Source organism: Pseudopodoces humilis, chromosome 3, assembly GCF_049639895.1.
Source record: "Pseudopodoces humilis isolate 2021_Gansu_Grassland_sample_001 chromosome 3, ASM4963989v1, whole genome shotgun sequence".
Lineage (NCBI taxonomy): Eukaryota > Metazoa > Chordata > Aves > Passeriformes > Paridae > Pseudopodoces > Pseudopodoces humilis.
Window position 1 is genome coordinate 106,796,272 of NC_142202.1, and position 18,278 is coordinate 106,814,549.

An 18,278-nucleotide genomic window follows, 5' to 3' on the forward strand; every position below is an offset into this window, starting at 1 on the left:
GCCATTGCCGGCCTTCCTTCATGCCACAGGTGCAGCACCCTGGGTCACCACGGTGGCAGCGGGCAGCCAGCCCGCCCTCATCACGCACTCCTACGGGATGACTCAGCCGCCCACCTTCAGCCCGGCCGCCAACGTCCAGGCCCCTGTCATCGGCGTCACACCCTCCCTCCCGCCGCACGTCACCCCCCAGCTCCCGCTGATGCCAGGCCACTACCAGCTCCAGCCTCAGCCCTCCCAGCCCCTCAGCAACATGGTGGTCAACCTCCAGAGCCAGCCCCTGTACACCAACAGCCAGCCCCTCAGCATGTCCTCCATGAGTGGCGTGGGCCCAGTGGCCCACCCAGGCCCCGGGGCGGTGGGCAATGGCCACCTGGCCTGCCCCATGCTGCCGCCGCCACCGCCAGCCCTGCCCTCGGCCGCCCTGCCCAGCAGCGCGCCCGCCACCAACGGGCAGGCGGCTGCCCCGCTGCCCCCCAACGCGGCCGCGGTGGGCGGCCCGGACAACACCAACGGGGTGCAGATGCTGCGGACGATCGGCGTGGGGAAGTACGAGTTCACGGACCCCTGGCACCCCAAAGGTAAGGCGGGTCAGCTCGGCCTCCTCGAGCGCGCAGCGGGGGCGGGCGGCGGCTGACCCTCGGCATCCCTACCGCTCTCTGTGGGCCCGCCAGCTACGGCGGCCGCCTATGCGCTTTTCTAAAATGCAGAGCTTTTGTGAGTTACTGACGACAAAAAGCAGCATGTTAACAGGAGGTACGACGAGCTGTGGGCGAAATGTAGTGAAAAGCAGCTTTCAGGCCCATCAGATAAGCCAAGGGTAAAGAAGCTGTCATGCCATGCCTCTCCCTGTGAAATCCACCCCATGTTTCCATCCGACCGCTGTTCTCCTGGCTGCAGTTGTGCATCTGCCACAACAATGACCACTTTCTTCAGCCCTTGTCTTCTCCCCACTCTGGTAGGAGCTCAGACCAAACAAGCCAAAGCTGACTGCAGCTGAACAACCCAACATGTTCAGCATTAAGGGGAAAACTTCATTATCAGCTTCATTGGGCTCAAATGCTGCAGAACACATGACTGAATAGTCATGAGCGTTCTGAGACATTGACCTTTTCTGAAGAGTACTTGGTAAATAAGCCCCTCTGCCGGGTCACAGTGGAATGTTATTTCCAAGTATCTTACCCCAGACACTTCAAAACTACCAATGCTCTGTGTGCCGAGTTTCTAATTACATTTGCAGAGTTTTCCCTTCCTTACAAATCACGACTGGGCCACATGTGCAGGTAAAGCAAAATGGAGTTTACAAAAATATTAATGCAGACCTATCAGCAAAATCAATTAAATTGATTTTGTAAAAAAACAGCACCTTCATTAAGTCTGTGATATTTTATGTATGCATTTGTATTCAGATACAATCCATGTGTTAATTATTTATTTGGCACGAGCTATTAAGTTCTGTTGTGTAGCTCTGAATTAAAGACAAGGAATCTCTATTAAAAATGATTAGTCCAATAACTCTTCCTGCTCTTTACATAAATTGTACTTTGGTATGTCTAAACCCTTACTTACCAAAGTTCCCTTGAAAAGGAGCTCAGATACAATCTCAGCAGTACTTTTGTAAAGCTAGATATTTGGATTGCTTTTAAGTTTTCAACTCCAAACCCCAACTATGATGAGGGCTCTTGCTGGATGATAAGCTTCTGAATTTTTCTTTGAGCTCTCTCTAGATGGGCTTTAAATGCCACCAGTCCAGTTGGTTAGCCAAAAATTAACCAACAATTATAAGACTATTGTTAATTTTTTCCCTTTAAAAAAGAAGAAAAAAAACCCAAAGTCCACAAAACCAATTTGTCAGGTCACGTTTACAAGTTACAAACCACTGATTTTGTAGAAGGAGAGAGGGGAGAGATTTATTTTCTAATCCTGGTAGACTGAGTTCTGCTGGATGTCTCTCTCCTCCATAGGAGTATTTGTCTTCTAAGAGGCATCGTCTCCACTTTCCATAGCCACCTATCCCAATTTGCTGCACTGGGTACTCAGATGCATGATCAAATTAACACAATTTAAAGGATTACTTGGTGTCACTGGAGACATGTGCAAATATACAATACAAGGGAAAACACATAAGCTTAAACCACTTTCACGGCAGTAATTTGATCACATATCTGAGCCCTAGTGACACTAACCTAGTGAGACAAATGAGCACATCAGTGACTGCACACTTGAGGTTAAGAATACTCCTAAATGCCTCGCGTGCTTAGGGCCAGCAGCATGAGCTGTTATTTACTCTTCCTCCATCAATTAACCTTCAGCAGATCTCTGGCTAGCAGATGAAGTAAACTTCAAATCTAAGCCTAAGTAAAAAGATTGTAAAATATTTAATCAGTCTTTAATATTTGATTTACAAATTCTTAGTCAGCCTTCTTGCTTAACCAGCTGTAAACCCCGCTCTGGCCTAATAGCCCAAGCACCCCAGAGACCAGTCTGCCCAGGAGATGTGCATTAAAGTGCAGAGCGGAGTTCATCACTGGAGGATGCAAGGCATACGAGACCTAGATCCGCTCCTGTATTTGGAAACTCCTGTACCTAGGAGAAGGATCATAAGCAGAATATTAGAACAAGCAGTATTTCTTATCCATGGCAACTGCTGACACGCTAGCTGTACTGTACCTCATAAAATGCAGGCTAGACAACTGTTTTTCCAGGGATTAAGCAGCTTCTCTGTGACCACCAGCTATTGAGTTATCCCCGTAGTGGTTAAAAGCAAACAAACAGAATAGAATGAAGCATGCATATACAAATGTCTCATAAGCAGGACCTATTTTATAGAGATAAAGTAATCCCTTCCTCTCTTTGTAATCTAAAAAGCCCTTACATCTAAAGTCGTAATTATTCATGACACACCTGAAGTTGGACTTGCTTGTTTTGAATGAGAGAGAAACAGTCAGGGAAGGGGAGACACCTGCATGCTGAACCAGACCTTAAAATCTCACTAGAATAAGATACTTAATATAAACTTGGTGAGTTTCAATGTGGCTTGATTTTATAATTATGTTTTAGTTTCTGCCCTCGGGGATTTCCGTCTCGAAAGACTGAGTCTTATACGATAGATACCTTTCTCTCCAATAATGAATGGAAACTAGGAGACAGTACTAAGCTGTTCAAATATACAAGTTCAAACTAGTTCCCTACAAGTTTAATTTAAATATTCTCTCTCTTTCTTGGGCAACCTTGGCCAATATTATAATAAGGGCCACTGCTAATGGCCTTGAGATCTATCTCATTATCCTGTGGAACTCTGAATTATTATTTCACTTGACAATCCAGTCTTGTCCAGGTTTGAATAATTGCCCAGCTATCCCTTAAGTGAAAGAACAGTTCTTGCTGGTTAATATGATAGGGTTTCTTATATTTTTAGATTTTCTTAGGGAGCTGATTTGAAACATCATGTTTTATTTCCCATAATTATCTTTCCTTTGGCTGTGTACGTGTTTGGGCCATTATATCCTGTGTTCATGCAGAACCAGTTTCTTACTCAGCTGTTTCTAAATACATATAAACAAATAAGTTACCAAAAGTTAAAGGCACTGCAAGTAGGCCATCTTATTTGCAATAGGTCAAGAGATCTCACATGACTGAAAGAGTTGTTTCCATGGCTCTGCAAAAAATGCATTTTGATAACAAGAATCATGATATAAATCAGATACATCATTCTCCAATGTTACAGCCAATTTTTACCTAATTCCATTGAAACTATTTGTAAGAAAAATTGTGCATGGATTAGAGAATTTTCCTGGTCAGGATGGGTTATATTCTTTAAATACAAGTTAACTTTAGCTACATGCTCTATTTACTTAGTGAATTTATAAAGTTGTTACATTACGAGAGCATAAATAAAGTTTCTGAGGAATTATTGCTTTTAGCAATGTATGAAGAACTGTAGAGCTGCCTTGTGGAATGCATGGGGTCTTTTATCACATACAATGAACAGTTTTGGGAGGCATCTGCTTTGGCCTATAGTTTCCCTTTGGATAGGATATATGCAAAATACTCCTAGGTGACTTCAAAAGCTATGACACCTTAACACAGACATGTAACCAAATATTTTAGGACGGAACCAGCACTTGCTTTCAATCCATGTCTTAAATCTCACTCTATAAGCTAAAGTGCCTGAGCAATTAATAAAGCAGAATATTCAGAAACATAAAAATGTTAATTGTAAGTGTATTCAGTGAAAATCCACTAAAGTTCTCATAGCCAAATTTTTATGTGGCTTCTGCAGAAAATGCAGAGTTGCAAAGAATATTCAAACATATTTTCAGGATCTTCAGGCTACATGATGTGGCCAGCACAAATTGTCACTTGTACCATGTGCCTGCAGGGAAGAGAGAAAATCATCTCTTCAACTTCTGACACAATATACTAGTGTCCCATGCCATGGCAGAGTGGCAGAGACCAATGTGTATGTGCCTGCCAATCCAGCTGAGCAAAACAGAGAGGAATTAATCAGTCTGACAAAGAACTGGAAGAGATTGGTTTCCTTGAAGAAACTGAGTATCTGAGATTTAGTCCTTGACTGTTTCCTGGGGCAGCATGCTTCTCGATATTCAAGGCTTGTAAATCCAAAACTGAGCCCTTGGTGGATACCTCTGACATATGCAGAACATAAACACTCCAGCTTGGACTCTGAGATCTGTTACACATTTGGAAATATAATAACACAAAAAATGAGGAAAATACAGTACTTTATTGCAGTACTTACTCCTGCAGTGTAAAATTAACCATGAACATCATGGGGCTTAATTTGTGGATGTTCATGGAAAATACTGATGTTCGTTTCCATAGTATTTGTGTTCTATTATTCTTTCTTTTGCAGTCCTTAACTAGTGGGAAAAGAAAGCAGATGCTAATTAGTGTTCAGAGTGTAATGACTGTAGAAACATAACAATATCAGAAATAAAATCTGAATGTTAATCCTTGTAGCACTAATTTCTTAACACTTCATTTTCAAGCATCAGCAAATAGCATGAACTAAACAATAACAAAACTACAAACAAATACTGTTGCATCATCACGCTTTGATTGTACCTTTCACACTTGACTTTATTGCATTGGAATTCTCATTAGGCCTCAGACAATATTTACTTTCCTTAATATGAATAGTAACAAGGCAGAGTACAACATTTTGTCAATAACTATCAACTTTTTCTTCAGAAAAGGCTGAATTTTCAAAAGTATTTCGTCTTGACCTGCATTTCTGTGAGCACACCTAGTTCTGGACATGAATGCTGGGGGGTGGAGGGCGTTTGAATTCTTCATGAAACCTAACATTTGTAATTCTAGCAACATTAGTTAAAGGATATTGTATGATGAAGGCTCTTGAAAGCTTCTTTTCCATTCTCTGCCTTACACCAGAATACATGGCCTGTGTAACCTTAGGAAAATCTCCCTTTTGTCTAGAAAGGTAGATAAATAGATAATAAAAATTATAGACATAAAATGATACTTAAAACTGTATGGTGTCTGTTTACATGTATATATGGATATGTATGGGGAAGGAAATCTACAATAGGAATAACTGCATTCTCTCCAGTTGTTTGTAGCAGTTAGGTTAGCATGGAAGTGTTAGCACTGTGCATGCCTCTTACTGTGTTTTCCTTAGAACTGTGAGGATTTCCTGGGTTGGCCTAAATGGTACCAAGGTGCAGATGAGTAGTGGTCATTTGTAAGCTCAACTTGGTAACGATGCATAAGAGTTCACAGAATCACAGAATGCTTGTGGTTGGAAGAGACCTCTGGAGGTTGTTTGGTCCAGCCCCCTTGCCAAGCATGGCCATGTAGAACTGTTTGCCCAGGACAGTATCAGATGACTTCTGGACATTCTCCATCTGGACTTCTCCATCTGCAAGGATGGAGACTGCACAAACCCCTGGGGCAAATGTCAGTGACTCCCACAGTAGAAACATGTTTCTTCATGTTCAGGGGGAGCTTTCAGTGTTTTAGTTTGTGCCCAGTTCTTCTGGTTCTGACAGTGAACATCATGAAAAAAGCCTGGCTTCAGCCTCTTTGTGCCCTCCCTTCAGGTGCAATTTATATACATTTATGTAATTTCAATCTATATACATTGATGAGATCCCACTGAGCCTCCTTCTCTTTTCCAGAGTGAACAGCCCCAGCTTTCTCAACCTGTACTCCTAGGAGAGGTTCTCCAGTCCCTTCGTTATCCTCTTGGTCCTTTGCTGGACTCTGCAGTATGTCTCTCTGGATTGAGGAGCCCAGAAGTGGACATGCCACTTGAAATGACACCTCACTAATGCTGAGGAGAGGGGCAGGGCTACCTCTAGTGACCTCATGGCAATACTTGGCATAATGCAGCTCAGAATACCACTGGCCTTCTTAGCAGCAAGAGTACACTGCTGGCTCATGTTCTAGTTTTCTCATGCACAGTTGTGAACTTAAAGCAAACAGGTCCTCTAAAATCAAATTTTTATCAATATTGGTTACCCTCTTCTTCCATTAAAATAATTCTGACAGGACTGAGAAGTTGATGAGGGATCTAAGCCATCACTTGAGTGAGAATGAAATACATTTCGCCTTTCTGTGGTCCAAGCAGGGTATTTCCCATAATTCCTGTCTTTTTAATGTCGTTGTCGATCAGGTTGCGACAGACAGAAGCTGCACTGCACTGAAGACTCAAAGAGGACTTGTAATTGTCCTAGAATATTGCCTTGCTAAACATACATCATAAAAAAGGTGATTGAATTATCTTTTGATTAACATCTCTCAGTATGTCAGTGACTTGAGATTTCCACGTTTCAACTAGAGGAGAATCTTCTCAGCATCACCATTATTTTATGTGGGTTATCATAAAAAAGAAATTGGGGCGTTGCTGAAGTGAGTCAAAACTCCCTGAAACTGCTTTTAAAAGTCATCTGGTCCCTGCTGCTATTTTCTATACCTCTGTTTTTTAAATAAATGTCAGATTTGCAACTGTAGTTTATCTGTCTAAAATACAGAGCTGAAGAACTTTGATTTTACTGTTGCATGATACTATGTCATCATTTGCACATCTACCTTGTTAATTAGACAGTGATACATTTGAAGTTGTCTTGAGTTCCTTCCCACCCAGTAGTTGTAAGATATGGTTTGCTTAGAATGTGGTTTCTTACTAAATATAGTTTTGTCCATGACAGTGGCCATCAAATGCATTCAACATAAGTCTGAGAGGCGGCAGAGTTCTGTTGAATTACTATTTTCTCTCCCATCCACACAACACTATATTCACAAAGTGCAAAATTTCTCGGGGGCTGGATGATAACCAAATTCTAGGATCTCTTTTGGCACAGAATACGTAAGTGCCAAATTTTTATAAATACAGACCAAATATTCAGGCAGGCTGCCTATCCATCCATATATCCATCCATCCATCCATCCATCCATCCATCCATCCATCCATCCATCCATCCATCCATCTATCCATCCATCCATCCTTCCAAATACTGTTCCAACAATCCCTTGCAGTTAGCTGAAACTGCATTTGGATGTTCTAAAAGTTACTAATTGTCCAAAACATATTGTCCAAATGCAGAGTTGCCATTCTCCTTTCAGAACTCATGTTTAATACCTGTTTTCAGGTTTAATATCTGTCTCATGTTTAATATCTGTTATCAGGTTTCTCTGACCTTCTCTTCTCTTGGTCCTCTGTCTTCAACTCTTGACACATAATGAGGTGCAATCCTTGTCTGCATCAATCCCTTTGGGTGCAATGGGAAACATACCAGTTCCCTTTCACTCTGGCCTCCTGTGCCTGGAGCCACTTTAAAGCTGCCTTTCCTGAGCATTCAGTTTGGTCCACAAGTTTGGCTTTCCCCAAAATTTCCTACTAAGATTCCTTCTTCACAGCAGCATAATTCCACTTTTGATATCATGACTTAAAATGGACAGTCAAGTTATAGCTGCTACAGTGTCAGCAGAGAATGGGGACTTCACACTCAATCCAAATTCAACAAGCTAGATCCATCCAGAGCCAGACTGTGCATTTATGTATATATGTAAATGTTCCCAAAATGGGCTATTCTGTGACCTCTGGAGATCTCCAGAGAAGCAGATTTATTAAACTGCAAATGGGTTTTGGTTTCCTTACAAGAAAGTGGAAATGCTTTTTTTCCTAATCAGCAGTCCTCCATGGAGCAGTGTCTAACTTCTGAATGAAGAAGGACCATTTCTGTCTCGTTGCATTCAGAATGAGAATTATTCAGTCCCATGTTAAATTAAAAAATTTAAACAGATTTGTGAAATGCAAACATTTCTAAATAGTGACTTTTCTTACCCTGCTGTGCCTTGAGATTGCTAATGATAAGCTCCACTGTCCCACAGCGGGGCGGGCTTTGAGCTGTGGTCAATAATAACAGCAACAACAATAATAATAATATGGGATTACATAACACCTCGAATCTTCAAAGTGCTTCTGAGGACATAAAACTTAGGTTATTTAAGTTCATTCTGCACAGGAGGATTGGTTAAACTTCTTCCATTCAGTGTAGTTAGTGTTAACATGTATATGCATGGTTGCTAGTTGTGCCAAGTGACAGTTAAAAGGTATTTGTGTATGTTTCCACCTTAACATTTACAAATCACTACATTAAGTTCCCAGGCTAAATATTCCTGAAAATATCATCAGGGGATGAAATCATCATGAGGAAGGGTGTAGATAAGATTGCAGAATTGATTACTCAATGACAGAACTTCCACCATCTAGAAGTGCAAATATAAGCAGCCTGAAGTTTTGTCCTATTAAATTCAGAAAATTGCAGCATTAAAGTATATCAAATGTTTTAGGTACTTACTGCTGTACTGGAAAAATCTCTGGGCTGCAAAAAATCAGGAGGTTGAAGAGAGATACTTGACCAGGACTGTTTAAGTTAGAAGCATTTGCCTAGAGAAGGTGCTAAGATGCTTGTCAAGTTTGCACCATATGACTATGCAGTACTTAAAACAGAATGGAGGGTTGGCCTCAAGACTTTGTATGTTATTTTTTGCACAGTTTTTCTCATTGGCATTACTCAAATAAAAAGACAAGAATGTAGGATTAAAGAGAACATTGTGTTTTTTATTAATGAACCTTCTGATATTTTAGAGAGAGACAGAATGTGTTTTGCGCATCAATATGCACATGGAATTATTTGGGTGAGGATGAGGAAAATGGTACAAAAAAAGACAAATTTGGCTAAAAGAGAAGTCTTAAGAGCACTGTGGGCTAACACTCCTGTTCAGTCTGACTGATTTATAGAATATCCAAATCCAACATAAAAGCCAACACCTCTGTGTGACCTTTTCCTTGTGAAGGAAAAAGGAATTTTCCTTACATCCCCAAGCTGTGGATCCTTTAAACCGAAGATCATTTTGCACAAAACACTACCATCCTGTGGAAAACAGGAGGAGGAGCAGTGGTAGTAGATTCCCATTGCCTGTAAACTAGGAAATACAAGATTCTGCTCTTTGCCTTTTCCAGCATGCTCTGTGAACTTCGTTGCAGATGTGGATTTTCTAGATGGCTGAATTTGCTGTTTTAAGATGTTGTTCTGATAAATATTCTCCTATCATAGCCATACTGTGCCATGTAGGGGAGTACCCATATTTCCTCCAAGTGGAATAAGATGGGTGATTTTAAGGATTTAATTTATAATTATCCAGACTGGATGCAAAGACACTGAAATTAATATCTCAGGTTTAAAGGGAAGAAGGTGTTTAGCTGTGTTGGTAGTTGTCTATCAGCCATGAACTGAGGACCAGGAGAGTTCAAGGAACTTTCCTTGCATCTTGAATTTATGTCCCAAAAACAGATGAAGAGATTTTATTTAAAATCTTAAATGGAAAACAGAATATGTTAAAAAATACATTCTAATAAGGAAAAGACAATGATAGCATCTTGGATTGTTAATAAGTGGTTAGTAAATGAGAAAGATAAATTATCTATATTCAGAAATGAAGTCTTGGTTATAAGAGCCCTAACCAATAATCAGGTCTATTAAGTAAGATTGCTTCCCTTGCTTAAATTTAGAAGGTGAGAATGTCACTCAGGCATCTAAGTACAGGCAGCTAGGGCCATGTAGATCCTAGATGTGTTGCTACATCTTACATGGTTGCTGGGTAGTGGGAGAACAGAGCTCTCCTATAGTTTCTGGCTATCCCAGAATATGTCAGCGGTCACCAGGGCCCAGTGCAGTAACAGCTGTACTGGGCTCTTCTGGTTGCCGTGTTGAATCACACTTGGTTCTTTACTGCACTAACTAGGTTTCCCTAGACATGACGTAGGCATTTAAACAACTTGAATTCATCAATCCCATTTTAAATTTCAGGAATAGGGTCAAGAGTCTCAGCAGATGGACAGTTCAGGATGAACATAACTCTTCTGTCAGAGGAGCTGGCAATATATTAAAGTAAAAATTTTTATTTATTTTACTGTCATTGTATTAGATAATGGTGGTTCAAATCACCTAAAATTAATACAGTATTTGCCTATTGGGTGGAGTAAACAAACAAATCCAGCCCGTTTTTGTGATCAAGATGGCTTTCCTCTCCTGCCTGTGGAGAGCTACTTCTGAATGTGATACATCCAGTCATTTACCAGGCATCATTTCATTAGCACCAATAAAGCCAATTTGAACATATACTGTCAACAGCTTTGATTCAGAGTTTTTTGAACTTCTACTTACACTATTATCTCACACAATTTCCAGTGCTGTCTTACACTGTTTAAAATATTAAGGCCTGCTAAGAGGGTTAACACTGAGAGAGAGGCTTATATACCTCACTGAGGAAACATCACTTGCAGTAGTGCGGTGTCCCGCAGGGGGCTTAAGCTTTTCGTTCAGCAATGACTCAGAAGAGGACAAGTGCCGTGTTCACGGTTTCCACCAGCACTCAGTCTTTTCTCAAAGGCTTCCTCACTAATTCCCAGCTCATCACGGTCCTCATCAGCCTGTGTAATGTACTCATCACATGCTCATTTTCAGCTTTTGATTTGGCCTGGCTGTCTGCTGGGGAAGGTTTCCTCTGGTAGAAGTCTCCAAGTGCATGAACAAGTGAGCTCTAAGTGTTACTAATAAAAAATCCTTTAATCCACTTTAACAATGATAAATTGGAACTGAGAACTCCTCTTACTTTACAGATACATTCAGTTCAGAATTTCACTTAAGTCAGGAAATCATTTTATGGGCAAGAGAAAAGTCCTAAACACCCTGATGTGGAGACAATGGAAATGAAAGGCCAAATGCTTATTTTTTCTTACTGTATCTGAAGCCCCTACTGATGAATGAAGCTTCCACTGACATGGCTGGTTCATACAAAATTCACTAATCTTTGCCATTATTTTTATTCTTAATTCACTGTGGAATTTTCCTTTTTATTTTCCCCACATTTTAGCTGGTATATGATGAAAGAAAATAACTGATCTGGGCCACAAAAGTTCAGATTGAGCAAAGATCTGTCTAAAATGCACTTCTCTGGATTTAGATGGATTTTCTACATTGTCTTGGTAGTAAGCGCCTGACACCTGTAATCTGTATCATCATCCAACTGCTACCCTATGTTTACTTTTTCTTCTATGTTAACATAGCATGACCAGACACATTCAAAAATAGTCTCTTTATTCTTCTTTCCCAAAAGCATGGGAGTTTGTGCTAAGGACTCATCCACAATGGTGTGTGCCTCTTGTAACCCCTACAGATCTCTGTTTCAGTAGTGGCACTTAAACATTTCCCAAACACAGCTCACTGCAGTGTTACACCAGGCTTGAAGCAGAGTCCAGGCAGCAGGAGGCCTTTTGGAGGAATGTTCACCCTACCTGGTCTTACTGTGGTGGTCCTTTCTGGGGCACCTCAGGTACCTCCTCTGTGCCATCTTCTTACATGACCTGCTCAGGCTTCAGGACACAACTCACATCCCAGTACCTGATTTCCAAGCATCCATCCATTATCTAGCAGCAAATGTAGGCTCATTGTTTCATGTCTGATTTTGAAAATCTGGCTGCAGCAGCAGGTTTCTGTGCATCACTGTACTAACATCTGGCTTTTTACTGGCTTGGCAGACTGTCTGTATCATTAAGTAGAGCGAAACTATGCACTGATAGGGATGGAGATGATCCTGCATCAGTTTCCAAAAGGACAGTAGGGCTATTGGCAGATTAAACAGTTGAAGAAATTCTCCATCTCTCTTCCTTTTCAGGGAGTAAAATTGAGGGGAAAGCAGAAAACAAACTAATGTGAGTGTAATTCCCAAATTTCAATCTTCTGTATATTATGGGTCATTACCCGTTAATTTGCTAAATGGCAGTTTCCTATGAAAGAAAAGTTTTGTTTAGCTGTATAATGATGACAGATGATGTAATTAGTATCATCCCTGCATTGAGAATGATAAAAGCATTTCTTTTGTGTGTCACTGCTTTTAGACAGTATAATATCAAAAATGATAACAGTGTGAAAATTGGACCAGTCGCCTTCGTACTGTGCACATAGAGTACCTCAGTAATATGATACAAGTAATGACAGGTACTTTGCCTTGTATTCATTTTCTCCACTCTCTAGCCTTTATATGACAGTGAAATTAAAGCACAGCACTAAGCAGACCAGACGTGCCTAAATGCAGACCCATCTGATGAGCCTGTAAACGGCCAGCGTCCCTTTACTATTGCTGGTTATGATAATTAAGCAATTGCAAGCAGGGTTTTGAGGGAGAACATTGAATCATTTTTCAGTTAAAGAAGTTGGGGGCTATTTTAATCTCAGGCCACATTTGTTGCTTGAATTAGTTTTAATTATATTCTGTATAAGTACTTGCCCCGTATTCTGGTCTTGATAGTGGTAGATATTCTCATTTAAATATAAATAAATGCCAAACTTATTTAACATAGAAAAGTGACTGCTGTGACTGTGTAGTAACAATTTTCTCTTTGTTGCCATGGTTTGGATTTTTATATAAGCTTTGCAAATATAATAAACCTAATGGAGCTCTTCATCCAAGGAAATGGGTATATTCAAGAAAATAAATTACATTTTGCAAGCTAATGAGCTCTACTAATTGTGTTTATCCTTGTGAATTAATACAATTTAAGCAAATCTATCCCCCAAAATCAAGCATTTGATTGCATTTTAGCTGCGTGGAAATCAGAACATCCGGATCAAATCTGAGTTTGCTGGATATCCAAGGGGTAGGGGGGAAGGTTAATTTTCATTGACTTGTGCAGCTGGTGCTAGATGCTAGTAAAGCAGGAAAAGTTAGATTTTGAAAGTTCTGAGTTTGGTTTGCTTTTTTTAAGCCAACTACTTCCCACATGGGCAGGATTCCCAGCAAAGACTTGTGTGTAATAAATCCCATGTAACACAGCAGCAGGCATGTACAAGTCATGGTAATTAGCCCACATGCCCACAGGACAGGATAAAGGAAGGCAGCAAAAGGGAATAACAGTTGTACTTTCTAAAAGACAGCTTGTCTTCATCCACTTCCCTCTCCCTCCCTGTTCTCACACTTCCCTTTGCCAACATTGGATTTCTCTTTTTTTTTTTCCTTCTTCCTATAAACAGGTTTTCATTTCAGAGAGGCATTTTGGGAGATGTAGGACAGATTAGAAAACTCTCTATATATTCTGGCAGATTTTAGGTTATTCTCCCAGTTGGCTTCTTGGAAGGATGTCAGAGAGTAGAGCAAATGGTCAGTTTGAACTCTTGAAACTCTCTAAATAGCCCCAAAAACTCTCAAGCAAACTGTGTTGGTCAGCAGGAACAGGCAGGCAGGTGCTGGCCAGAAGTTTTGTGCATGAAGAGGGTGACAGCAGCTGTCAGCAATGGTCCTTATGGAAGCAGTTTAGCTTGCCACGTGTTGGGTTGCTGCCATTTTTAACACCGTGAGTGAATGCATGCCTGAGATGAAGTCTGAGCCTGGCTGACTGTACTTCCTTGGTCCCAACTGCTTTTTTATCCTGCCAGATCATTTTCAGCACTGATGCAGGAGTCCCAGCAGTTAACAGCCGTCACAGATTCCTCAGATAGAACTGGTGTGAGATCAGAGGTCTCCTGTTTCTCGGCAGCAGGCCCCTCTTCACTTAAAACCGGGATTGGGAAGGAAAGCCAGCCTTCCTTTTTCAGCTTCTGAAAAAATAGCATCTTAAAGATTGATAGCAGACACAAAACAGGCTCAGAAGTGAAATTGTTGGTTTATTTGTTTATTAGTTGGTTTATTAGTAAGACCCAGGCTGATCTTTCCTTGACTGCACTGAAAAAAGATACTTCTTCCATCTCTGGTATTCAAGTATTGAGAAGGGCTGTTATGACCTGTCTTCTAGAAGTTTTGGATTAATTGCATTTGTGTAGTGAGGAGAGCATAGCTCCTCAGCATTGATGTAATTGTGCTGTTATAAGGATTCTTAGAGTGACTTCTTGTGGATGAGTGACAAGCTTCACTCATAAGAGTGAAGCACCAATATGTTTGTTGATATAAAACTTGATTATGGATCAAGATTATAGAAAGTTTGATAGTAAACATAGCAGTGGCTTAACAAAATCTGGTGGCAAGATACACTTGATTATTGAGATTTTTCTGTATGAGATGACAGGGTCAGACAAAATTGTCAGGGAGACCCATTCCTTCAGTCATGAGCGTCAGAAAGGACCCACTTGCATTCTAAACTCCTTTTTAGAGAGGAGTTTAGGTGCTGCTGGATCCAGCCTTAGGCCCAGCCTTATTACCAATAGTTTATGTCTTAAAGAGTTATCTGTGTGCAACCAGTCCTTCATATCATGTAGCTAAGAATTCAAAGTTTAGCATGCTATTAATCACTTACCAAGAACCTCTTGTGGGAAGAAATCTTTCACTTTTGAGGAGTAACCTTGAGAGGTGTCCCTGCTCAAGGGGAGATCCTGGTGTGCAGCCTGCTGCCAGGCAGGGGAGCTCAGCAGGCCCTGGGCTTTCCACTATTTATGGAGCATGATAATTGACTCATAGTCATATTTGCATACCAACCACACATGTTAACTTCTCCCAAATTTTCCTTGAGTCAGACCTTGTTCAGCACTGTGGTTAGGTGGGTGCACTGCTCAAATTAGCCCTTGGCTGTTGCGTTGTTGTCTGTGTCCACTTCGAGCTGGATACAGCCACCATGACCAGACACATCCATGATGACCCCACCGGTGGTTTTCACTTGGAGAGAATTACAGGAAATAAAAGTCAGGGTGGGGGAAGAGGGGAAGCACAATGTCGTAGGAATAAAGAAGAATAATTGAGAATGATAGTAGGAGCACACTGGAGTAATAATTTGGGGGTAAAAAAATATCAAGTAAAATAAATACTTGTGTAAGTCTTGATGCACAGAGCTATTCTGGATTCCATAGATTCCAGGCTCTTTAAGGAGGCCATAGTAACTTCAGGGATGCATGCAGATAGATACATAAGTATAGGGTCCCAAAGTACACATTAATGAAACCATTATCTTGTCAATGATACAGAGTGCAGAGCTATCTTTAGCAGAAGTTACTAAGATTTTTCATAAGAGAACATGGAATTTAGTGACATTTTTATTATTTGACATCACATCACTGTTGAAAAGTAAAGAGGAAGCCAGAAGAAAGATAAAGTACAAAAAGCTTTACATGAAAATATTGTTCAGCTCTCATGGAAACTATAGGCAGCTAGGAGAAAAGAATCTGGAGCTTTTTCAGTTCTTGGCATTGGAAGATTTTGATAGGAGCAGTTTAAAAGTTATCTGTTGCAGCAAAACTGCATCTCAGAAATGAGTATGGCTATGATGACATGATAGTTTTGGGCTGCTGACTTACTGCACAGACCCCTGCGTATCAGCGAGAGTTAAAATCAAAGTGGAACCTCTGTTTTGAACTTCCTTTTTCTGCAGCATTTGAGTCAGATCTTCAGCGTTTCATGTCTCGCCGCGTGGGGTTGTAGAGGTCACTTCTCGGGCCCCATTGACCCCATGCAGATTTATTGTGGAATTGTTTCAGTGAAAACAGAGCTTTGAAGTGTCATGCAGGTTGCCTGGTAACTCCCACAAAGTGCTGACCACCCTAAGTCTGAGGGAAGAGATACCTGCACAGACCCGAGCTCTATTAAGGGTTATAAAGCTGGGAGAGGTTTGAATGATAGAAGGAGTTCTGGCAGGCTGCTAGCTCTCCCCATCTGGGAAAATGAGAATGTTTATTAATAAGAACCTTTGACATGAAATGCATGATACGTGCCCTCTGTGCTAGACCCATGATTAATAATATTAATTATGGGGAGTTCATTATAGTCTCATGGGGATGTGATATGTAATTCAGCCAGTGTTTCATTGTAAATTTGCATTAATGTCCACATTAAGTACAGTAGCTATCTATAGCAATGCAGAAGGAGCTGCAGTCAGTATGTACAATAACATAACCTCCTTATTAAATGATGGTAGACTTTTACTTCAAAGAATTATAGACCTATTAACATTTCTCCTACGTTAAATCTTTGCTGTGTTTGGCAGTGTAATAGCTGTTGCAACCTACCTCCTAGTGCTATTAAAACTTTCCTTAGTGGTGGTAGAAGTGTCCAGCTCCTTGCTGTGTTGAAAAAGGAACCAGATAATTTTGAAATCTGGTTGGAAGTAGTCTTGATTGCAGTTTCATTAGCAATTAAAAGAGCGTGTAGCCTAATGGTTTTTCCACCCTGGTCCAGAGAAATTATGCACAGTGGGCAGCTCTTCAGTTGGTGTAAACCATCAGCAATGTAATGAAAGCAATGAACCTTCACTGATTTGTGCTGAGAATCTTGCCTGCTCCAAATTGTTCAAACATATGCCTTCCTATGGCTATGCTTTATTGTTAACTTGCTTAATAATGAAAAAATAGTTCTTGGAATTCCTTTTCCTTAGTTTGCCTTCTAGGAATCTCTGGTGAAACTGCCACTATCTGGCCTCAGTTTCTTCTAAGCCACATGTACTCATTCACTTACCTTCATACAAATGACCTTTATATACAAACACAGTTTCTTTTCATCCTTAGGTAGCATCTCAGAAACCAGCAGGCACTCAAAGCCATTGCCTTCCTGTAGTGGTCCTGGGAATGGCTGGGAAGACCATAGCTCTAGTGGCCCCAAGTATGTATGCTTTTAAGCAGCTGGGGAAGCAGCTGGTAGCACTGTGGGAAGCATCATGCAGATGCCAGCAAGGCTGAAGGACAGTCTTCATTAAAAGACTGTATATATGTTAAAATATATGAGTGTATAAATAAGGATCCAGTCAAACTAGGAAGAATAGAAGAGAAAGGTACAAACTCAGGTATTGTTTTCTTTTGAAGGAAGCTGCAAAGATGATGAGTTAATTATTCTTATTTATTTGTTTGGATTGCAGTGGGTTTTAGAAATGCAATGCTAGAAAGGGCCTCCTGGGTTGTTGTGTCCCATCTTCTGCAGTCATGGATAACCTTGTGGAAGCATTTCTTAGGAGAGTCCAAGGCACGTTCCATTACCTACTAGGGGCCACAGTGTCATTCCTCTCTGAAATCTGTCACCTGTAGTCAAAGATGCAAATGCACAGCTGTACTGTGCCAAAGGAAGACAGGGAGAAAACTCCAGTTCATCACCAGCAGCTTAGATCCTCAAGAGTTTTCTGTTTGGGAACTTGTTCTGTTTTGTTGAGTTGCCCACCCAAACCAGAGAGTTGTAGATGAAACTGGCTCTGCAAGTGCCTGTCCTAGAGACTGGGTAGCAGCCCGCAGCCATTTGGCACTGAAGGATGTAAGTCCAGATCCAGCACCTGTTGGGCACTAAACACTTTTCTTAGAATCCACACAGCTGACCAGCTCTTGGGGAAAAGTCAGCAGCTGCTGGGCAGCAGTGGTTAAATATAGGAAATTGAGAATGCCACACCCAACTGGAAAAGAAAAGAGGGAGACAGAACCAAGCAGCACTGAAAATTCTTATTGGTGAGGAGGGCCCTGCAATGATCATGAATTGGAGGCATTTACACCCTCTGTTTTCTGTCTTGTCTGTGTCTGCACCCACACTCACACACTACATCAGCCTCAGATAATGCCCAACATAGTTTGGCGCTGACTGTATTAATGAGTGTCATTTCTGAAATGTTTTGGAGGAGCATGTGAGAGCCTTGTCTCTCGCTGCGAATCACATAGAGTTGCTGAGATATGTTGTCCTTAATTTGACTTGATTCTGTGAAGCACTTTTAATAGCAAAAATGCTGTGAAAAGCTTAAATATGAAGCTATACAGATTTAGCACAGATGGAGTTTGAAAAGG

General features: G+C 40.9%; 1 protein-coding gene across 3 annotated transcripts in view; it reads left to right on the forward strand.

Annotated features, from left to right (window-relative positions):
• Positions 1–18,278, forward strand: part of KLHL29 (kelch like family member 29) — a 391,153-nt gene that overhangs the window by 254,372 nt on the left and 118,503 nt on the right. For all 3 annotated transcript variants that reach the window (XM_088052485.1, XM_088052486.1, XM_005521832.3), the window contains one exon: positions 30–578. In XM_088052485.1, the coding sequence (XP_087908611.1) occupies positions 30–578 (549 nt within the window). The remainder of the gene's footprint in view (positions 1–29; positions 579–18,278) is intronic.